The sequence below is a fragment of the Choloepus didactylus genome, chromosome 2 (genome assembly GCF_015220235.1).
Source record: "Choloepus didactylus isolate mChoDid1 chromosome 2, mChoDid1.pri, whole genome shotgun sequence".
NCBI classification, from domain to species: Eukaryota; Metazoa; Chordata; class Mammalia; order Pilosa; family Megalonychidae; genus Choloepus; species Choloepus didactylus.
This window is the reverse complement of record NC_051308.1, coordinates 224,101,069-224,120,286: the sequence shown is the minus strand read 5'-3', so window position 1 is coordinate 224,120,286 and position 19,218 is coordinate 224,101,069. Positions and strand designations below refer to the sequence as shown.

At 49.4% G+C, this 19,218-nt stretch overlaps 1 protein-coding gene across 4 annotated transcripts; it reads right to left on the bottom strand.

Moving 5' to 3' along the window:
- Positions 1–1,151: 1,151 nt before the first annotated feature.
- PAQR7 (progestin and adipoQ receptor family member 7) lies at positions 1,152–15,524 on the bottom strand. Of its 4 annotated transcripts, none has more exons than XM_037828111.1 (4): positions 15,082–15,524; positions 12,577–13,995; positions 11,311–11,408; positions 1,152–3,217 (listed from the first exon to the last, which is right to left on the bottom strand). In XM_037828111.1, the coding sequence occupies exons 2-4, from the start codon at positions 12,580–12,582 to the stop codon at positions 2,149–2,151; spliced, it is 1,173 nt and encodes a 390-aa protein (XP_037684039.1). In that variant the 5' UTR covers positions 12,583–13,995; positions 15,082–15,524; the 3' UTR covers positions 1,152–2,148. The 4 variants fall into 4 exon arrangements, with proteins under 4 accessions (XP_037684039.1, XP_037684041.1, XP_037684040.1 ...); XM_037828113.1 differs by having other exon boundaries at positions 13,560–13,995; XM_037828112.1 differs by lacking the exon at positions 15,082–15,524 and adding an exon at positions 14,734–14,780.
- Between the last annotated feature and the right edge of the window lie 3,694 nt (positions 15,525–19,218).

Here is a 19,218-nt window from a genome sequence, read left to right as displayed (position 1 = left end):
GGGCGCACCGACGCAGGCCCCGCCCCCAGCGTCGGCCCCGCCCGACTAAAGCTCCGCCCTTCCCCAAACACCGCGTGGCGCTTTAAAAACAACAGCTACCGCCCCTCGAGGGCGTGGAGGGTCTTTTTTGGACTTTGTGATTTTCTCATGCAGTAGCTGTATTCTGGAAACTATGCTGTGTGAAAGGGTTCCCGGCACCATACAAAGAGTTCGCACCTTATTGGTTTTGGTGAGTTGCACTTCCTTATTGCTAATGTAACAACTACTCTGCGACTGAGGGCTTTTCTGAATTCTCCAAATGATCCCGAAAGGAAGGGGTGGACATGAGGCTCATGTCCGCTGACCACAAAGCTGCGGTCCTCAACGTTAAACTAAATGGTTGCCAAAGATTCGAGTTTTTTAATTACTTTCGTAATAAAAAAGTTTTCTTTACTGCTCTAAGCATATCTACCATACCACATGAAGAGGATTTAGAAAAATGTAAGTAAAATGAAAGCTAAAAATTTGGAGTCAAGAGCTCATTTTCAGTCCTGCCTTCACTGAGAATCAGGGGAGGTAAAGTCTGTGAGGGAACTTTGTAAATTCTGAGAACCCCTGGAAATGCAAAATATGTGGACATCCCACCTATCTTTAACCACTATCCGTAGCGTTCTATGTATACTTACCATAAAGCACCCCGGTGTAGTTTAGGAATGGGGTGATATTCATTTGGTATTTTCATTTCTTATCTGTACTCACTAATTATCCTTCACTAGACATAAATATATGGAAAAAGGCAATGTTATAAAAGTTAACATTTATATACAAGTTGAACTTTGCATGAAGGAAAAACAAACAAATGTTTGTCAAATTATATGGTGGGATTATGTATATTTTAAATACTCTTTTAGTCTCTTCTAGCACTTACTTAGTAATGAAATTGCCCCTCTCCCCTGCCTCCCAAAAATATATGTGTACAAAGCACCAACCCCACCCCCAGGTAAGGATAAAACAGGAACCCTGCCCCCTCCACTCGGCCCCCACCCCCCGAGACCCCAGCTTCCTCTGGAAAACCTCCTCCAACATTGAACTGTGAGCAGGGCCCACAGGGACCCCAGCACCCTGTCCCAGGAACCAGAGACAAAAAGCAGAGAGAGGCATCTGTTGCCAAGGTCACTTTATTGCATCCAGGACATATCAGGGACTAGCCCAACCCTAGCTCTAGCCCCAGTGAACTCCTCCTTCCACACCTCTGGGCCTTTGCACAGGATGCCACCCCCACTCTGGAACACCTTTCCTCTTCTGCAAACTCTTACTCACTCTCCCTAACCCAAAACCCTGAAGGTCTGGTATAGTACTGGTTATTCACTCCTCAGTGCTTCCTCTGACAATTCATCCTGATACTAAACTATCATCCTACATTGATCCCCAGGGCCCAGTCTATGGCCTGTCTCCAAGCAGAGACCCAGGAAACCCTGAATGGATAACTGAATTGTGAAAGGGAACTGAGAGAGAAACTGGGAAATGATGTGTTAGACACTGAAGCCAGTGCTAGCAGGGTTGGGGCTCACTTCCCAGCACAGTGACTGATGGAGAAGTATGGGAGCAGGGGGTGCACTGGATAGAATCCATTTCAGTCTGGCAGAGTCTTCTACCTCTGGGTGCTCTTTGGCGCTCTAACACCCCAGGCTGGGGTTCAAGGGATAGTAAGATCCTGCATGCATTTTAAGCCCACCCTTTCCCATCTACCAGTGAAAACTGGGTATACGGGAGCCACTGAGGCCTCCCCTGCCTCTCAGCTCAAATCTGATTCTGGCCAAAATTCTATTTTCTCTCCTCCCAGACAATCTGGAAGCCCCAAGCTGGGGTCCTGGCTCAAGTTGGCCCCCAGCCTCAACCCTAATGAGAAGCAATAGAGGGGCAAGTCACCTTTACCTTTTCCTCTCCCAGGACAGAGCTTTGGCAGGCCCAGGAATGGACCCCAGAAGTTCAGCCAATCCCAAACTCCAAGGACTGGCCAGTGCTGCCTTGGCAGCTGAGGCATGCACAGAGAGTCACTGCAGACCAGACACAAACAACTTTACCAGGCCTTGTTCCCGTGTGGAGCCAAGCCCGGACCCCTGGGCCACCCCCAACTACAACTCCCTCCCCACCAGCTGCCACCCCCCTTCACTTGGCCTTCCGATCTAGTTTGCGCCGCACCAGCTGGCTCAGGAAGAACGCAGTGAGGACACTGCTGCCCACGGTGAGCAGGAAGAGGCCGGTGAAGTTATGGGGCCAGCAGGTGTGCAGAGGCTCATAGATGGACCGCCGGGCCTCATAGTCCAGTGCCACAGCCTCCAGCTGAGCCAGCGTGCACAGCACCAAGAAGACATGGAACAGTTGGTGGCCCTGCCCAAAGACGTGGCAGCTGCCGGGGAACCAGCGCTCGGGCAGGAAGGCCGAGAAGAAAGTGGCAGCCAGAAGGAAGAAGACCACTTGGCACTTATGGTAGAGAAGGGCCGGGTCATCCGCGGCAGGATCAGGGGACACCAAGATGCGGTGTGCCACGGGGCTGATGTCTAGCGCGTAGGCCAGTGCCGAGGGCACCTCCTGGCAAGTGCGGCCCAGCAGGCCCGGCTTCTGGATATACTTGTTGTAGCAAGAGCCGGTGCAGGAAAGCCAGGCGAGAAAGGCGGCCATGGGCAGGAAAATGGCTTGCACCTGGGCATGCCAGGCAGGCTCGATGGCATAGTAGAAATGCGCCAGGGCACTGCCAAACTGGTACATGGCCACACCCACATAGTCCAGGAAAAAGAAGCTGTAATGCCAGAACTCGGACTTGGCCTGCAGGAGATGAGCCAAGGCACTGAGGGAGAGGTAGGTGAAGGAGGCGAGGACGATAATGAAGAGGGGCAGGGCGTGCGGGTCTCCCCAGAAGTCCACGGTACCCACAAAGATGGCCAGCCTCAGTAGCAGCACCAGGGCTGCCAACAGGTGGGTCCATACGTTCACCGCCTCGTTGTGCTGCTGGAAGAGTGTGCGGAAGTAGAAGCGCCAGGTCCGATGCAGCGGCCGGTAACCCACGTAGATGTACGGCTTCCAGAAGATGGGGGGCACTTCGGCTCGGTCCACTGTGAAGACAGGCTCTGGCTGCACAGACAGCTGAGGTTCCTGGCGGAACAGCTGCAAGCTGGGCAGGAGGTGGCTAAGCTTCTGGGCCACCGCTGTGGCCATGGCTGTGGGCCCGGGCAGGGAGCTGGAGAGACAAACCAGAACATAGGTTGGGGCCTGGCGTTCTCACTCCCATGAGCAGCAGCTGGGAGCTCTGATGACCAGGTCCACTCCCACCCCTCCAGCCCCTATCCCTGCACTGGGTCAAAGACAAGCAGAATCATCATAAGGGAGCCTCGGCTCTAACTGCCATGTAGGCAAGGATCTTGGTCTGTTTTGTTCCATGATATATCCGAAGTTCCTAGAACAGTGCCTGACACATAGTATGTGCTCATTAAATGTTTGAAGAACATCTTAATTCATGACCACCCAACTCCAAGCCCAAGCTTCAGCAGCACTCTCCTCATGGGGCTCCCTGTCTTAGCTACTCCCATTCCAGTCAGAGCTCCACATAGCAGCCCCAGTTGTCTTCTCTCCAAAAGCACAGATCTGGCCATGTTGAGCACATGACAGGGAGAAAGGCACTCTGAGCCCCTGTGTTTGTGCCACCATCAGTGCTCATCTGGTAGCAACAATGGCCTTGCTAACAGACCTGCTGCCTCCACCTGCAACCCCTTCAGAGTGGCCAGGGTCTCCCACTGACCTTCTGTTACTCTTCATGATCCAGTCCCTGCTACCATTTCCAGCCTTATTCCTCAACCATGATGCATTTTAAATCCAGTGATGGCCCCACCAACTCCTGGGACTGCTCTTTCACATGTCTATATCTTTGCACAAGCTGTTCCCTTCATCTGAGATACTGTCCTCGTCTTGCCTACCTGGAAAACTCCTATTCATCCCTCAAAATCCATTTTGTCTCTGATGTTTTCTCTGGCCCCTGAACCTCCAATGTTGACATCTCTACTTGAGTGCCTACCATCAGATACCCATTCTTTCACCATTATAACACTTCTCATGGGCATTAAAATTTTTTACATGCTCAAAAAGAGTAGGTAGTTTGACTCATTCTTTTGTGGACTCTGGTGTTTAACATGTAGTCGGCACTCAGTGTTTGCTGAATAAATGAACAACATAACAGCATCCTGATAACACTTCATACCCTTCAAGGTCCCGCTCAAAAAGTCACTTTCTCCCTGGAAGAAGATGGCAGCATAGAGAGGAGTGGAAGTTAGTTAGTCCTCCTGGAGCAACTAATAAACAACCAGGAACAACTAGTAAATGATCTGGAATAACTACTGGGGGACAACCTGACTGTCCACACATCGTGCACCAACCTGGATTGGGAGGAATGCCTGAGATCGCAGCCTGGAATCTGTGAGTAGAAACTGCGGACCTGAGCCAGGAACCCTTCCCCCCATGGCAGCCCGAACTGCAAAGCCTCACTGTCACAGAGAGCAGCACTTTCTGAACAAGCAAATAGTCCTCAGTCCAGCTCCAACTGGGGTTTTAATTGGCAAAAATGGACTGCTCAATGCAAGCTGCCAATCCCCAACAAGCAGACAGAGGCTTTTAGTGACAACTGACCTTGAAGAGCCAGAGGACTTCTCTGTCCCGGGAGGGGGAGCCCAGAGGACTGGGTGCTATCTCTGGCTGATGGGTGAAACTGGGGCCGTGGACTGGCCCTGAAAGGGGGCTTTCTGTCCCTTTTTCTCTCTCTCAACCTGAGCAGCTCAGTGGAGAAAGCCGCAGCCATTTTCAGTTCACAGCACTCTGACCCAGACAAGGGTGGAGATAGCAGAGTCAAAGAGACAAAGAACCTATTTAAATGCTGATGATCACTCCCTAGGAGGTGTATCTTCCCTAAGAGGAAGGAGGTGGTGCCCAGCCCTACTACCGGCCTCCCATTCAGAACCAGACCCCAGAACCTGGGGGAAAACAGACAAAACAGAAACTAACCAGGCCACACTTCCTTACACCAGTCAGGAGTGAAAGGCTGACAGACACCACCTGCTAGGCAGGTTAGGAAAAGCACAGCAACTTGAAGCCTCACAGAGTGTGTCAATTTTCTAAGACACACCCTCAGAGAAACCTGATACTGAATATTGCCTCCTCCTGAGAGCTGAGCCCCTCTGGTCTGGGAAAACGATTAAGGTAACCAAGGAAACCAGATGCCTAGACAACAGAAAACTACAACCTACACTAAGAAAAACAAAGTTATGGCCCAGTCAAAGGAACAAACTTACACTTCAACTGAGATACAGGAATTGAAACAACTAATGCTAAATCAGTTCAAAAAGTTTGGGGAATATGTGGCAAAAGAGATGACGCATATAATGGAAACACTGGATGAACATAAGGTAGAAATCTAAAGTTCGAGAAAACAACTGGCAGAATCTATGGAAATGAAAGGCACAACACAAGAGATGAAAGGCACAATGGAGACATACAACAGCAGATCTCAAGAGGCAGAAGAAAACACTCAGGAACTGGAGAACAAGGCACCTGAAATCCTACACACAAAAGAACAGATAGGGAAGAGAATGGAAAAATATGAGCAATGTCTCAGGGAAATGAATGACAATATGAAACACATGAATGTACGTGTCATGGGTGCCCCAGAAGGAGAAGAGAAGGAAAAAGGGGCAGAAGCAATAATAGAGGAAGTAATCAATGAAAATTTCCCATCTCTTATGAAAGACATAAAATTATAGATCCAAGAAGTGCAGAATAGATCTGAATAGGCCTACACCAAGACACTTAATAGTCAGGTTATCAAACATCAAAGACAAAGAGAGAATCCTGAAAGCAGCAAGAGAAAAGTGATCCATCACATACAAAGGAAGCTTGATAAGACTGTGCGGATTTCTCAGCAGAAACCATGGAGGCAAGAAGGAAGTGGGGTCATATATTTAAGATACTGAAAGAGAAAAACTGCCAACCAAGAATCCTATATCCAGCAAAACTGTCCTTCAAATATAAGGGAGAGTTTAAAATATTCTCTGACAAACAGACAATGACAGAGTTTGTGAACAAGATACCTGCTCTACAGGAAGTACTAAAGGGAGCACTACAGGCAGATAGGAAAAGACAAGAATGAGAGATCTGGAACACAATTTTGGGTGATGGTAGCACAGCAATGTAAGTACACTGAACAGAGATGACTGTGAGTATGACTGAAAGAGGAAGGTTAGGAGCATGTGGGACCCCAGAAGGAAAGAGGAAAGATAAAGACTGGTACTGTATAACTAAGTGAAACCTAGAGTGCTCAACAATTGTGATAAAATGTACAAATATGTTTTTTCATGAGGAAGAACAAATGAATGTCAACTTTGCAAGGTGTTAAAAATAGGGAGGTATTGGGGGAAAAATACAATCAATGCAAACTAGAGACTATAATTAACAGAAACATTGTATGATGTTTCCTTTAATGTAACAAAGGCAGTATACCAAGGCTAAATGCATATAAGAGGGGGGCATAAGGGAGGGGTATGGGACTCTTGGCATTGGTAATGTTGTCTGACTCTTCATTCTACTTTAGTTTAATGCTATCTTTCCTTTTGTTGCTTCCTAGCTGTCATGGTTTTTTGTTGTTGTTTTGTTTTTATTTTTTCTCTCTCTTTTTTCCTTTTCTTTTGTCTCTCTACCTTCTTTGACTCTTCCTCCTGCTTTATGGAAGAAATGGAGATGTCCTTTTATAGATAATGGTGATGGTGGAGAATACATAAATACGTGACTATACAGGGAACCACTGATTGCTTACTTAGGATGGAATGCATGATGTGTGAACAAAACTATCTTTAAAAAATGGGTTGATGAAGAAATCTTGAGGGCACTGTATGGAGTGAAATAAGTCAGACACGTAAGGACAAATATTGCAAGGTCCCACTGATGTGAACTAATTATAATATGTAAACTCATAGACATAAAATATAAGTTACCAGGATATAGAACGAGACTAAAAAATAGGGAGCAGTTGCTTATTATGAGCAGAATGTTCAACTAGGTTGAACTTAAATGTTTGGAAATGGACAGAGGTGATGGTAGCACATTGCAAGAATAACTAACAGTGCTGAATGGTGCGTGAATGTGGTGGAAAGGGGAAGCTCAGAGTCACCTATGTCACTAGAAGGAAAGCTGGAGGTTAAAAGATGGGAATGTATAAAACAGTGAATCCTGTGGTGGGCAATGTCTGTGATTAACTGTACAAATATTAGAAATCTCTTTCATGAACCAGAACAAATGTATGACACTATAACTAGAAGTTAATAATAGGGGGGCATATAGGGGGAAAATATACTTATTGCAAACTATATACTACAGTTAGTAGTATTTTAATGTTCTTTCATCAACAGTAACAAATGTGCTATACCAATACTATGAGCCAATAATAGAAGGGGAGTAGTTAGAGGTATGGGAGGATTCGAATTTCCTTTTTTGTCTTTATTTCTTTTCTGGAGTAATGAAAATGTTCTACAAATTGAAAAAAAATTAATTGTGGTGATGGATGCACAGCTGTATGATGGTACCGGGGGCCATTGATTGTATACTTTGGATCTTTGGATGATTGTATAGTATGTGAACAATCCAGATAGATAGATTAGATAGATAGATAGATAGATAGATAGATAGATAGATAGATAGATAGATAGAGTCACTTTCTTCTTGACCATCCCTAGCTAACAACTGATCCTATAAAAACAGCCCCTTCCCTCAGTCCTGGCCCCACTCAGAAGTTCCCCCACCCCCACCCCCGCCAATCCTTCTACCATCACCACCACCACCCCATTGCCACTCATGGTTGCTAATTCCAAATAAATCACATCTAACCCCATGTGCTGGTTTGAATATATTACGTCCCCCAGAAAAGCCATATTCTCTAATGCAATCTTGTGGGGGCAGACTGATGAATCTGCTGATTAGGGTGGAAACTGATAGAATTATGTCCATGGAAGTGTGGGCGCTGCCCGTTCAGGGCGGGTCTTCATTAGTTCACTGAAGTATTTAAGAGAGAAGCTAAGAGCCAACACAGACACAGATGCTTGCTGACGCTTAGAGATGCCTGGAGATGCAGACAGAAGGAAGCTTGGAGATGCTAAGAGATGAAGCCCAGAATTTGCCCTGGAGAATCTAAGAGAGGACCCTCAGATGCTTATAGAGAAATGCCCTGGGGGAAAGAAGCAAGGATGCACAGTAGCTGAAAGAGGAGCTAAAACATAACCCAGGAGTGAAGGACCAGCAGATGCCAGCCACATGCTTTCCCAGCTGACAGAAGTGTTCCGGACACCATCGACCATTCTTTAGTGATGGTATCATCTTGTTGATGCCTTAGTCTGGACAATTCTATGGCTTTATAACTGTAACTTTGTAACCTAATAAATCCCCTTTATAAAAGCCAATCCATTTCTGGTATTTTGCGTAACAGCAGCCTTAGCAAACTGGAATGCCCCTCATCCTGTCATTTAAGGCCCCCATGACCTGCTGCCAACCTCATTTCCCACTAACCCAAATGTCACCCTGTGCCAGCTTCCTCTTCTCCACTGAAATCCTTTAAGGCCTGTACAAGCTACCACCTCCAAGGACCTCCCTGACAGCCTCCCCCTTTCTCCTGATCTCTTAAGTCACCTATAATGAATTACGTGATTTAGCATTTAAAACACATTCATTCATTCATTTAGCAAACACTGAGTCCTTTTCTGCCTTAGGCCTGGTGCTGGGCCCAGGTGAGGGCAGCGTAGAAAAGGATTTGAGCCCTGCCCTCATGGACTTCATGGAGGTTACAGTCAGTCAAACAAATAATAGCAAATATTTACACAGTACTTACTATGTGCCAGGTACTGTTTTAAGCACTGTTATGTATAATTGACTCACTTAAGCCTCGTAACACCCTATGAGATAGGTACTATCGTTATTCCCATTTTTCAGATGAGGAAACTGAGGCACAGAGAAGTTAGGTACCTTGCCTTCCCATCTAGCTAGGAAGTAGCTGAAGCACAACCTGAATTTAATCTGGTCTCTTAACCATTGCCCTAAACTCCCACTTGCAAAGCAAGGTGGCAGGTGCTAGTAATCGTTACATAATTATATACAGTTGTGCCTGGCACCAATTGCTTAATTCAAGCTTGTCATCATTCATTGCCTCATTCACTAACTCAAATATCTATTGAAAATCTAGCACCTACTGGACAACTCCCCTCCCCCAAATAAATTCCCTCCAACAAGCTTACTGGACTCAGTGCCCAAGTTTTGTGTTCATCGTTCATCAGAAATTTATTGCAACTAACTTGGCAGCAGGCAGTGAACAAGGCAAAGAGGTTCAGGGAGGAATAAAACATTCCTTTTCTCTGCCACCGGTGGCACTATGATCACCCCCAAAGACAAGCAGATAATTCACACACAATCTAAAGTAGACGCAGGGTGCCTGCTTCCTCCCCACACTGCACCCTCCCACCCCACCCCACCACCCCCCACTGTGGGGACACAGGAGTTAATGGGGGCTGGGACGGGACAGGGCAGTACAGGACTTTTCCACTTCCTTCCCCCTGAAAGCCTGGCACAAGGCAGGTCGAGGCAGTGGGCTTTGCTGATGGACTACGTAATGGGGCCGCTTCAGAGCACAGGAACCCCCTGCCCACCTTGCTGGCTGGTGAGCCTACACAGGATTCCTTCCCCCTCCCAAATAGACTGGGCTTCGGCCTCAACGGTTTACTCTCCACTCTTGCCCACAACCTTGTCTTCCCAACTCGGAACCTCAGAGGGTGAGAAAAGGCCTCGGAGAGCATCTCAGGTGGCTCCCTGGTTTTACGTTAGGGAAACCAGAGCCCAGAGGCAGGAAGGCCTTTCCCAGAGTTGCCTGATCCAGCAAGGTTTCCATTGCACTACGGAGGGGAGAGAAAGGGGCATTATGAAACACGACGGTGCCCTGTGCACATCTAGTTCCTGGGTCCCTATGATCTGTTAAGTCGAGTCCAGTGCTCCAGATTCCATTCTTGGAACTTTCCAAGGAATAACAGCACATCAAAGCCTCTGAGAAGTCCTGCAGTAAAGCCTGCTTAGCTGTATTTAACCCACATTTACCAAGCTTACATGACCCAGGATTTCCTTCCCAGTAATTATATTATAAAGCCAGCTGAAATGTAATGTTTACTCTATGCTCATCACTTTACAACCTTGGGTCACTTCATTCTCATTCCTAGCCTGTGAGCTTTGTTTTACAATGCCCATTTTGCTATTGAGAATACTGACATTCAGAAAGGTTAAGTCCCTTACCCAAGGTTACACAGAGTGGTGGGGCCGGGATTCGGAGCCAGGTGTTTGCTCTTAGCCTCTCTGCCACTACCCTTCCTCCTGTAACACCTATCTGCATCCCCAGAACTTCTTTAAGAAATACTGGTGTAGGAGCAGGCAAGCAGGTCTCTTATCAGAAACTATTTCCTTAGGTTTCTAGCAACTGACTTTCACCCAGGGACCTCAGTCTCCCTCAGCTACCCACTTGCTCTGCCCCTATGAAGCCCTGGCCCCCAGCTACCTCCTCAGGTGGGCAATAGCTCTCCCTCACAACCCTCCCCTCTCCCAGACACAGTGGGCTGTAAGAACAGAACCCAAAGGCCAGATACCAGGATGGCAGAGGTCCTGCGCCACATTTCCTTTAGACCTCAGCCAGAGGCCCCATTCCATCTAAATACATCTGTTTTTAGAATCAGTTCTCATCTCTTGACTCCATGGAGAGGGGCCCTGAATTGGGGAAGGAGGGGGCAGGGTGAGGGTGGGTGTCCTGAGGGCACCATCAGGGCATCCTCCAGGTAGTCTGCCCACTAGGCTGCCAGGCACCCCACCCCAGCCCAGTACACCTCCCTGGGCCCACTCCAAGCCTCCAAAATTGCAATGGTTACCTTGGGGGATTTTCTTGAGCCTGGGGGCTGATGACTTCTGCTGTGGGACTAGGCAGATTCGCCAGATGCCAAGCACTGGGTGGCACTTCCACAGGTGAGGATCACTAGGGGCGGGGCTTCCAGGGCCTAGAGGTGTCTTGTGTGATGTCACCAGAGGGTGGGGCTAAAGACAGCCCCTCACACCCCTCCTCTTCACCCCCTCTCCGTTCCCACATTAAACAAATCCAGGCTGAACCTAGTGCCCTCCTAGCCAAGCCTCAGCTGTGGACAGAAGCTCACCATTAACTCTCCATGGACATATGGGGAAACTGAGGGCTGGCTGACAGCAGCAGCACACATGGTGACTTACCCAAGATCACAGAGCAAGGCAAGAGCAAAGCTCAGCTGGGACCAGGTGTCCAGAGCCTTATTGATGGATGTCAGGCATCCTGGGCTGGCTTCTGTCCCCTACTCGGTGGGAATAAGAACAGAAAGAACTTAGGAATAAAGGAGAAAGCAGACATTATAAAGGTTCATGAAGGAGACGGACTTCAGATTCGGACAAACCAGGTTTAAATTCTGACTCCATAGCATACTAGCTGTGTGACCTTAGGCAAGGTATTCATTTTCTCTGATCCTTAGCTTCCTCATCTGTAAAATGGAAATAATATTATCTACTTCATAGGTTGCTGCAAAGATTAGATTAGAACAAAATTTTAGCACAATTTAGGGACTCAATAAATGGTAGCTATTTTTATTAATAGTAATATTTGAAGTATCTCCAGCTGGAGATTTGCAAGGATTTTCTAAGAAATGCAGTCCTCTTTTAGCCCACAATATCTGATTCCATTGGATTTAAGAACCTCAGAAGTTAACTGTTTCCTTAAAAGTTTTCCTTATCCTTGAGGGTGCATTTAGGGACCAGGGCAATTCGATGTTTTTGGACCAGGGAAATTTGAAGTCCAAAATGGTGTTTGGACCCCTAAGGACACTAAAATTATTTAATAATTAAATTGTTCTCAGCAAAGACCATTCAGAATAATCCCTCTGGATTCACAGGCCCCAAAAATTGTTACCTGCCCACAGGCCCAAGGGAAGTGACTGGGAAGTGAAATCCCCAGGGGAAGGGGCCTCAACTGCAGCAGGCCCAGCAGCCCCACTCCAGAGGGGGAGGCTAAACAGTGTTAGCAGATAATCCAGCAGGCACCTGGTTTAACCTGGGCATGTCTTGAAGGGGTTTTAGGTGTCTGCCAGGTTGGCTGAACCTCAAAATTCACACCAAGGGCCTAAAGTGTAAACTGTGCTGTCACAGCTGAGCAGCTCCTTCCTCCCCTCCCCTGCCTCTTCCCAGCCCTCCCAATCCCCTTTTCCTAAACTCAGGGTCAAGCCTCCTCACCCCCCTCCTCCATTAAGGCTTGCCACCTCTATTTCCTCCTGTCTTCCCACTGACAGAGCTTCCCAAAATACCCCTGGGAGCAAAACAGAAGACCAGGCTGTGGGAATAGGATAGAAACCACCTGGGCATAGGAGTGGGTGACCCTTGGGTTATTCCTACCCCATGGATTTTACTCTATGCCCCCCGCTACAGGTTCCAAGCCCACAGTGAATGAAGCAGACAGTCCCTGCCCTGACTCACCCTCATAAATGCCCATGGGTCTAGGAAGGTCCAGTCCAAGAGAGGGACCGGTCAGGTGGTGACCTTGGAGAACTGAAGAAAGCCACTGCCCCATAGGAGGTTTCCACCACTCATCTCCAGCAGACTGGTTCCAGAGAAGCCAGAAATCCTTGTTTTTACATGAGGTTGGGATTTCAGCTCTGGAACTTCCTAGCTGTGTGACTTGGCAAAAGTCCCTTAACCTCTCAGCCTTTTTCCTCATTTATAATCATAGCTTAACAAGAGCTAACTTTTGGGCTCTTGTGAAAGCAAAACAAAGTCAGGGATAAAGGCATCTAGCACAGTGCAGTTTCCACTATTTTTGTTGGGTTCTGATCCTGGCTCAGCTCCTCAGTCCCTGGGTCACCTTGGACAAATCCCTTTCCCTCTTGGCCCTATTCCCCAAATTTCAATTGAAAGAGTGAATTCACCAGTGAGCTCAAAGGGCCTCTTCAGGCCCAGAGATATTCCATTCCAACAATATTTATTTTAGGCCTACTATGTGCCAGGCACTGGTGCTTCAGCAATGGGCAAAGCAGTTTAAAACACCTAAGGGTATTAATAACCTGCCGCCTTGGAGCTTATGGCCTAACCAAATAATACCTAAGTACTACAAGTACTATTTGCTTGTAACTCCATTTCCTCTTTTGCCTCCTTCCTGGCTTGCAAAATATTCATTGTTGCTTTCTGGGCCCTGATTGTTCAGCACACTCAAAGACAACTTTATCTTGCCACAGAAGACAAACTCTAACCTTAACCTCATTAGATCAAAATAGCAATAAGGCTGGACCAGTGTTAATACGGGGCTGTCAGAATTAACGCTCTCAAGGGATCCTAAAGAGGAGCACCCAGTCTGGCAAAGCCAGAAAGAGAAAAACACTGGAATAGTATTCATCAGATCAGGTTCTAATGTTAATCCATCACAGTGGCTTGCTGTTTACAAAGACCTGCCCCACACATTTCACCTCCACTTTGTAACAGGTCTCTGAACTTGCAGCTCGGCTGGTGTTCACAGCTTCCCAAGCAGGATGGCACAGCAGGTCCACCTGGCTCCAAAACCAGCTCTTGCCCTACTGCCATTCACCATCTGCTGTAGGCAACCCCCAGGAACCCAGTGAGTGGTCACAGATTATAGAAGCCAAGTTTTCATCCCTGGCTGATCTCCCAGTCTCTCAGCAACTGGGTCACCCCCATCACTGCAAACTAATTCCCAGCTTGGCCCACTGTGTTTAAAGAAAAAAATCTCTCATGTCTTCCAAACTGAGCTGAAACTGGTTTTGTTTATTAACTGCACTTTTGGCCTCCATTTGTAATGAAAAATGTGATCAAAATGAAACAAATATCTTAAAGGGACTCTTCCATGGAGCTCTGCTTCATGACTGCTCTGAGACGGTGAAGATCCTGGAGGAAGAAAGGCCCAGACAGGTTGAGTGAGCTGGCTACCATCACCCAGCACAGGGGGGGAGAAAAGGGACCTGAGTTCACTGCTGACCAGCATGTGTCCCCCTGGGCAGGGGAACGGAGGGCAGAGAGGGGCATCTTCCCACCAAGGGGTCCAGAGGTAGCACAAGCCCCATGAGGGAAGGCTGGGTCCTTCCTCAATAGGAGCCAAAACCTGGGGGACTGGGCCATCCACCCAGGTGCAGCCAGCCTCTGAGAATCCAGCAAACTCCTCAAACTCCTCAAACTGCTGGCCTTAGCCTGACTTGGTCTCTCATTCCTGCCAGGCCTCTGGGGGCTGCCCCAGGGGAACCCTGGGGACCCTCAAAGCCTGGAGGCTTGAGGCAAGTGCTGTGGGCTGTGCGGGGCCTCCTCCTTCCCTGAGAAGGGAAGAGGCTTCCCCACCCAAGGAGCCTAGGCCACTAGGGCCTTGGCAGAGACATCCCCTCCCAATCCTCAGCAGAGCTTTTCCCGCTGTTCCTGGGTCCCTAACTGTACCCCCTCCCCCCCACCCCCCACCCCCACACACACTCTGCTTCCTCCCCGCACAGAAGTGCTCCCTCTTCACTATCCTCCCCTTCTTCAGCCTGGGCTTTTCCCCAGCACTGCTCCCCCTCCGGTGGCGCTTCCCTCCCTGGGCTCTCACGCACTCCCGAGACGACCCCTTCCCACCCTTCTCTCCCACATGCCGTCTCTCACCCTCCATCCTCATCCTCCCTCTCCAGCGCACTCCTCCTCCAGCTGATTCCCCCTCCCCCGTCCTTCTTCCTCCCCCGACTCTTCCCCAGGCGCTCCCGTCTCCAGCTGTGCTCTACTTTCCTTTTCCGACTCCACTCGCTCCGCGGTTGTGCTTCCTTCCAGCCGCTTCCGCAGATGCTCCCGCTCCAGCAGTGCCCCGCATCAGTCCTCTAACTCCCTACCCACGTGTGCGCCGCCCCGCAGCCCTGAGACTCTCACAGCACCCCCAGCCCCCGCCGCGCCCCGCGGGGAGCTCCCCATGCTGCTTCCAGCCCGCCTCCCCCCGCACCCTGTTCCCCAGCCGCAAACCTGAGGCCAGCCCCAGCCGGAGCAGAGCCGGGAGAAGCTGCCGCTGGGCCCGGCCCGCAGCCCGCGGCCTCCCGGAGCGCGGAGGGGCCGGCAGATAAAGGGGCGGGAGGGCAGCGGCCCTGCCCCGAGCCGGAGGAGGGCCGGGCGGCGGCCAGCGCCTGCGGGATCCTTCCCGAGCGCCGCCAACACCCCGGCCTTAGCGCTGCACAAGCTGCAGACCACCCCCCGCCCATCACCACCACCACATCGTGGTGTTGCACGCAGAGGCGAGAGTGGTCACCCTCCCCGGCGGTGACGACAGAGCCCTGGGAGTTCCTGGGTACCGATGGGGCAGCCCAGATTGCAGAGCGGCTGCTCCAGTCCCATGGCTAGGCAGGGGCTCTGTTCAAACCCCAGCGGAGGACTTCCCGCCTGCCAGAGCGCACTTGAACCACAAGCTCCAGTTTCTGGGCCTGGTTGACGGGAGGGGTAGCAGAGGTATGGGCAAGTTTCCGTTAGAGCCAGGGCCCCAGCCTGCACCCACGCCCCACCCCTCACACCCACTGCTTCTGGTCTAGATGAACCTGACCTTCCCAGCTGCATTTCTCTGGGGGGTGGAGGGGAGGGTGCCCCACCTCCACCCCTGGCACTCCTGTCTTACTCAAGCTCCCACTAATGAGCAAGTATTGTTAACCAATTTTGCAAAATGGAGAGCTGAGGCTCCCGGGGGTGACACAGGACTTTTCTATTTTCCCGTTTGAGCTTGGGACATTCCTGTGATTGGAGTGTGATGAACCCCATTTTATGGATAGAAACACTGAGGCCCAGAGGGGAGAAAAGGTGTGTCCTAGGTCACACTGCTCCGATGCATTCAGGCAACCCAGAGGGTGCTTGGGGGAGAGAAGACACTTAATCAGGAGATTTGGCTTCAATATTTGAGAGCTGAATGATAAATATAATAAAAGTAATGGCAGTGATCACTTTTGGAGCACTTGCCATGTGCCAGGTGGGATGCAAAGCCCCTTACATGAGCTACAGGCCCATGGAGGGTGGGGTCTGTCATGATCTCAGTTTGTGGATGAGGAAACAAGCTCCTGAGAGTGCTACCTGCCCAAAGCCGCCCAGTGGCAGGCAGGCCTGGATCCAAGCTGGGCTCTTGTCAAGGAGTGAAGCTACCAGGCCCAGGACACTTCCTTCCCAGCCCTGTCCTTTCCCCAGATGAAGGGACAGATGGATCCCAGTCCAGATAGGGCAGCCCCCAGGGGCAGCTGAGGGCCAACCCCCGTCCAATCTGGGCAATCTGACAGTGTCTTGGGCACATGGATGGGGCCTGATGAGTCCTCTGCTCCAGGAGGCCAGACCCCTGTTGTCCTTTGAGGTCAGGGCCCTGGAAGACACACCTGAAGGTAAACTGCATCATCTGGCTTTTCTCCCAGGTCCAGGGCTGAGGAGTAGGGGCTCCAGGGAAACTGGATTCCTGAGCAGGCATAAATCAAGCACCTTGAAAGGAGGCAAAAGGCCTCAGAAGTCAGGCTCAGACTGGGAGACCACCAGGAAGAACTTCAGCAGAACCAAAGAGAAAAAATAAAGGTGTGATGCCTCAGCTGTCCCCAACATCTTCTCCTCCCCAAAATGAGGTCATGCATTCACTGGAGGCAGCAAAGCAGTGAAGCACATGGGTGTTTTCTGCCTGGGTTCCCATCTTAGCTCTACCACTTACCAGCAGTGTTACCCTGAGCAAGTTAGGTAAACCTCTCTGGACGTCAGTCTCTTTGATTCTAAAACGGCAATAACACCTGCTATGTGGGATTGGCATGAGGAGTAAATGAAGTAATACCTGTAAAGTGTTCATGGTGCTTGGCCTACAGTAACTGCTGTATATATGCTGAATTAATATCCTGACCCCAACTACTCTCCAAGCACCCACCAGTGGGCTCTCCCTACAGCCTGCCAGCTTAGGTGCAGACTAGAAGCGCAGGCAGCTAACATCCCAGGGCAATCCTCCCCCAGTGGAGTATTGGTCCTGGTGGATAAAGCTCCAGCCTCCTTGTGCTGGTTTGGATGCATTATGTTCCCCAAAATGCCATGTTCTTTGATGCAATCTTGTGGAGGCAGATGTATTAGTGTTGATAAGGTTGGAACCTTTTGATTGACTGTTCCATGGACATGTGACTCAATCACCTGTGGGCAAGACCTTTGATTGGGTAATTTCCACGTAGGTGTTACCCCACCCATTCAGGGTGGGTCTTAACTGAATCACTGGAGTCATATAAAAGTGTGCATAGACAGAAGGAGGTGCTAGAGCTAAGAGAGGACAAATGCCCCAAGAGGAGCTGCAACTTACAGAGACATTTTGAAGACGGCCATTGAAAGCAGAGTTTTGCTGATGCTTTGGAGGTACTAGCCCAGAGTTTGCCCCGAGAAGCTGACACAGAGACATTTTGGGAGAACACCATTTTGAAACACAATGTGGGAGCAAGCACACGCCAGCCATGTGCCTTCCCAGCTAACAGAGGTTTTCTGGATGCCAATGGCCATTCTCCAGTGAAGGTAACCGATTGCTGATGCCTTACCTTGGACACTTTTATGGACTTAAGACTGTAACTTTGTAACCAAATAAATCCCCTTTATAAAAGCCAATTCATTTCTGGTATTTTGCTCAATGGCAGCATTAGCAAACTGGAACACTCCTATCCAGAGGAAGACAACTTTGGGAGGCATTCTGTCTGCATGTCAGGATTCCAAACAGAGGCTCCATTCCTAAAGCAGAGCCTCGAGTTTCTTGTCTGCTTTCCTTGTCTCACTCTCCTCCCTGCCTCCCTTCTGCTTCCTGGGATCACCTCCCAAACAAACTACCTGAACCTAAGTCTCTGTCTTAGGTTCTGCTTTGGGGGGAAAGCAGACCAACAAGCCCAGAAAAGCACTCCTCAAAAAAGGAAAAAAGTCACCTTTAAGCCCCTGCCAAGCCTGGAAAGCATTGAAACCAGCTCAAGGCAGTGCCAGTTCAGTAAGGTGTTTCCTGCCTCTGCAACCTCCCTGCCTCCCTCTGCGACAGCCCTGGAGGGGTCAGAACCACAGCTGGGACAAGAGGAGGAAAACACAGGGCAGAAATAGAGAAGAACCCCCCATGCCCTCCTTTCCTAGCTCGAGACTCAAAGATGCCAACACTTTGCCACCTCATGACCTTTTGCACTTGATTTTCCTTCTGCCTGGAAAAGGTTTCATAATTTGTGAGGCCCACTGCAAAATGAAAATGCAGGCTCTCATTCAAAAATTAAGAATTTCGGTAGAGCATCAAACCAAGCATGGGCCCGTCTAACTGCAAGCCCTTCATGAGGCTGCACAGGTCACATGCCCGTGAGCCTGGCCCTGGCCCCACATTGCTGAACCACTGGCCGCCTCCCTTCCTTCAGCTCTCGATTTAAAGGTCACCTTATCAGAGAGGCTTTCCCTGACCACCTGTATCAACTAGCACCCACCGCCCCCACCTGTCACCCTCCAATTACCCTTCCCTGCCTCTTTCCTTTGGGGCACCCATCACCCTTTGACCACCATCTATCTGATTCTCCCCACCAGGATGTTAAGCTGTGGGTCACTGCTGTATCTCCAGGATCTAGAACAGTTCTTGACACACAGTAGGTGCCTAACGGAGACTAACGGAGGAAGAAGGAAGGGAGGGAGAGAGGGAGGGAGAGAGGGAGAGGGGTGCATGATATACTTCTAAGGTATGACACTAGTACAGAGAGTTGACGACAGAAAGGTATACAGGGAAAATCTACCTACTGCATACTAGGGATGATAATTAATAGGGATACCACACAAATACTAGGGACAAATAATTATGGGCTGAAAAGAGCTATGAGGTGTGCTGGGTCATGAGAATTGTTTAAAATGGAGAGTGATGAGGATTATACAACTAAGTGGTCATGATGCGAGATATGGATGGATTATCGTGGGCATAACGTGCTATGTGAGTTTAGGAACCTCCTACTTTGTAAGTCAAGCCCTTGCTCTTGAGGCTTGCTCTGGTGAAACTTATGATTGTAAAGGGGAGAGGCTAAGCCCACCTTTGTTTATGCCTAGGAGTCACCTCCTGAGAACCTCTTTTGTTGCTCACATGTGGACTTTCTCTCTCTAAGCCTAACTCAGCAAATAAAT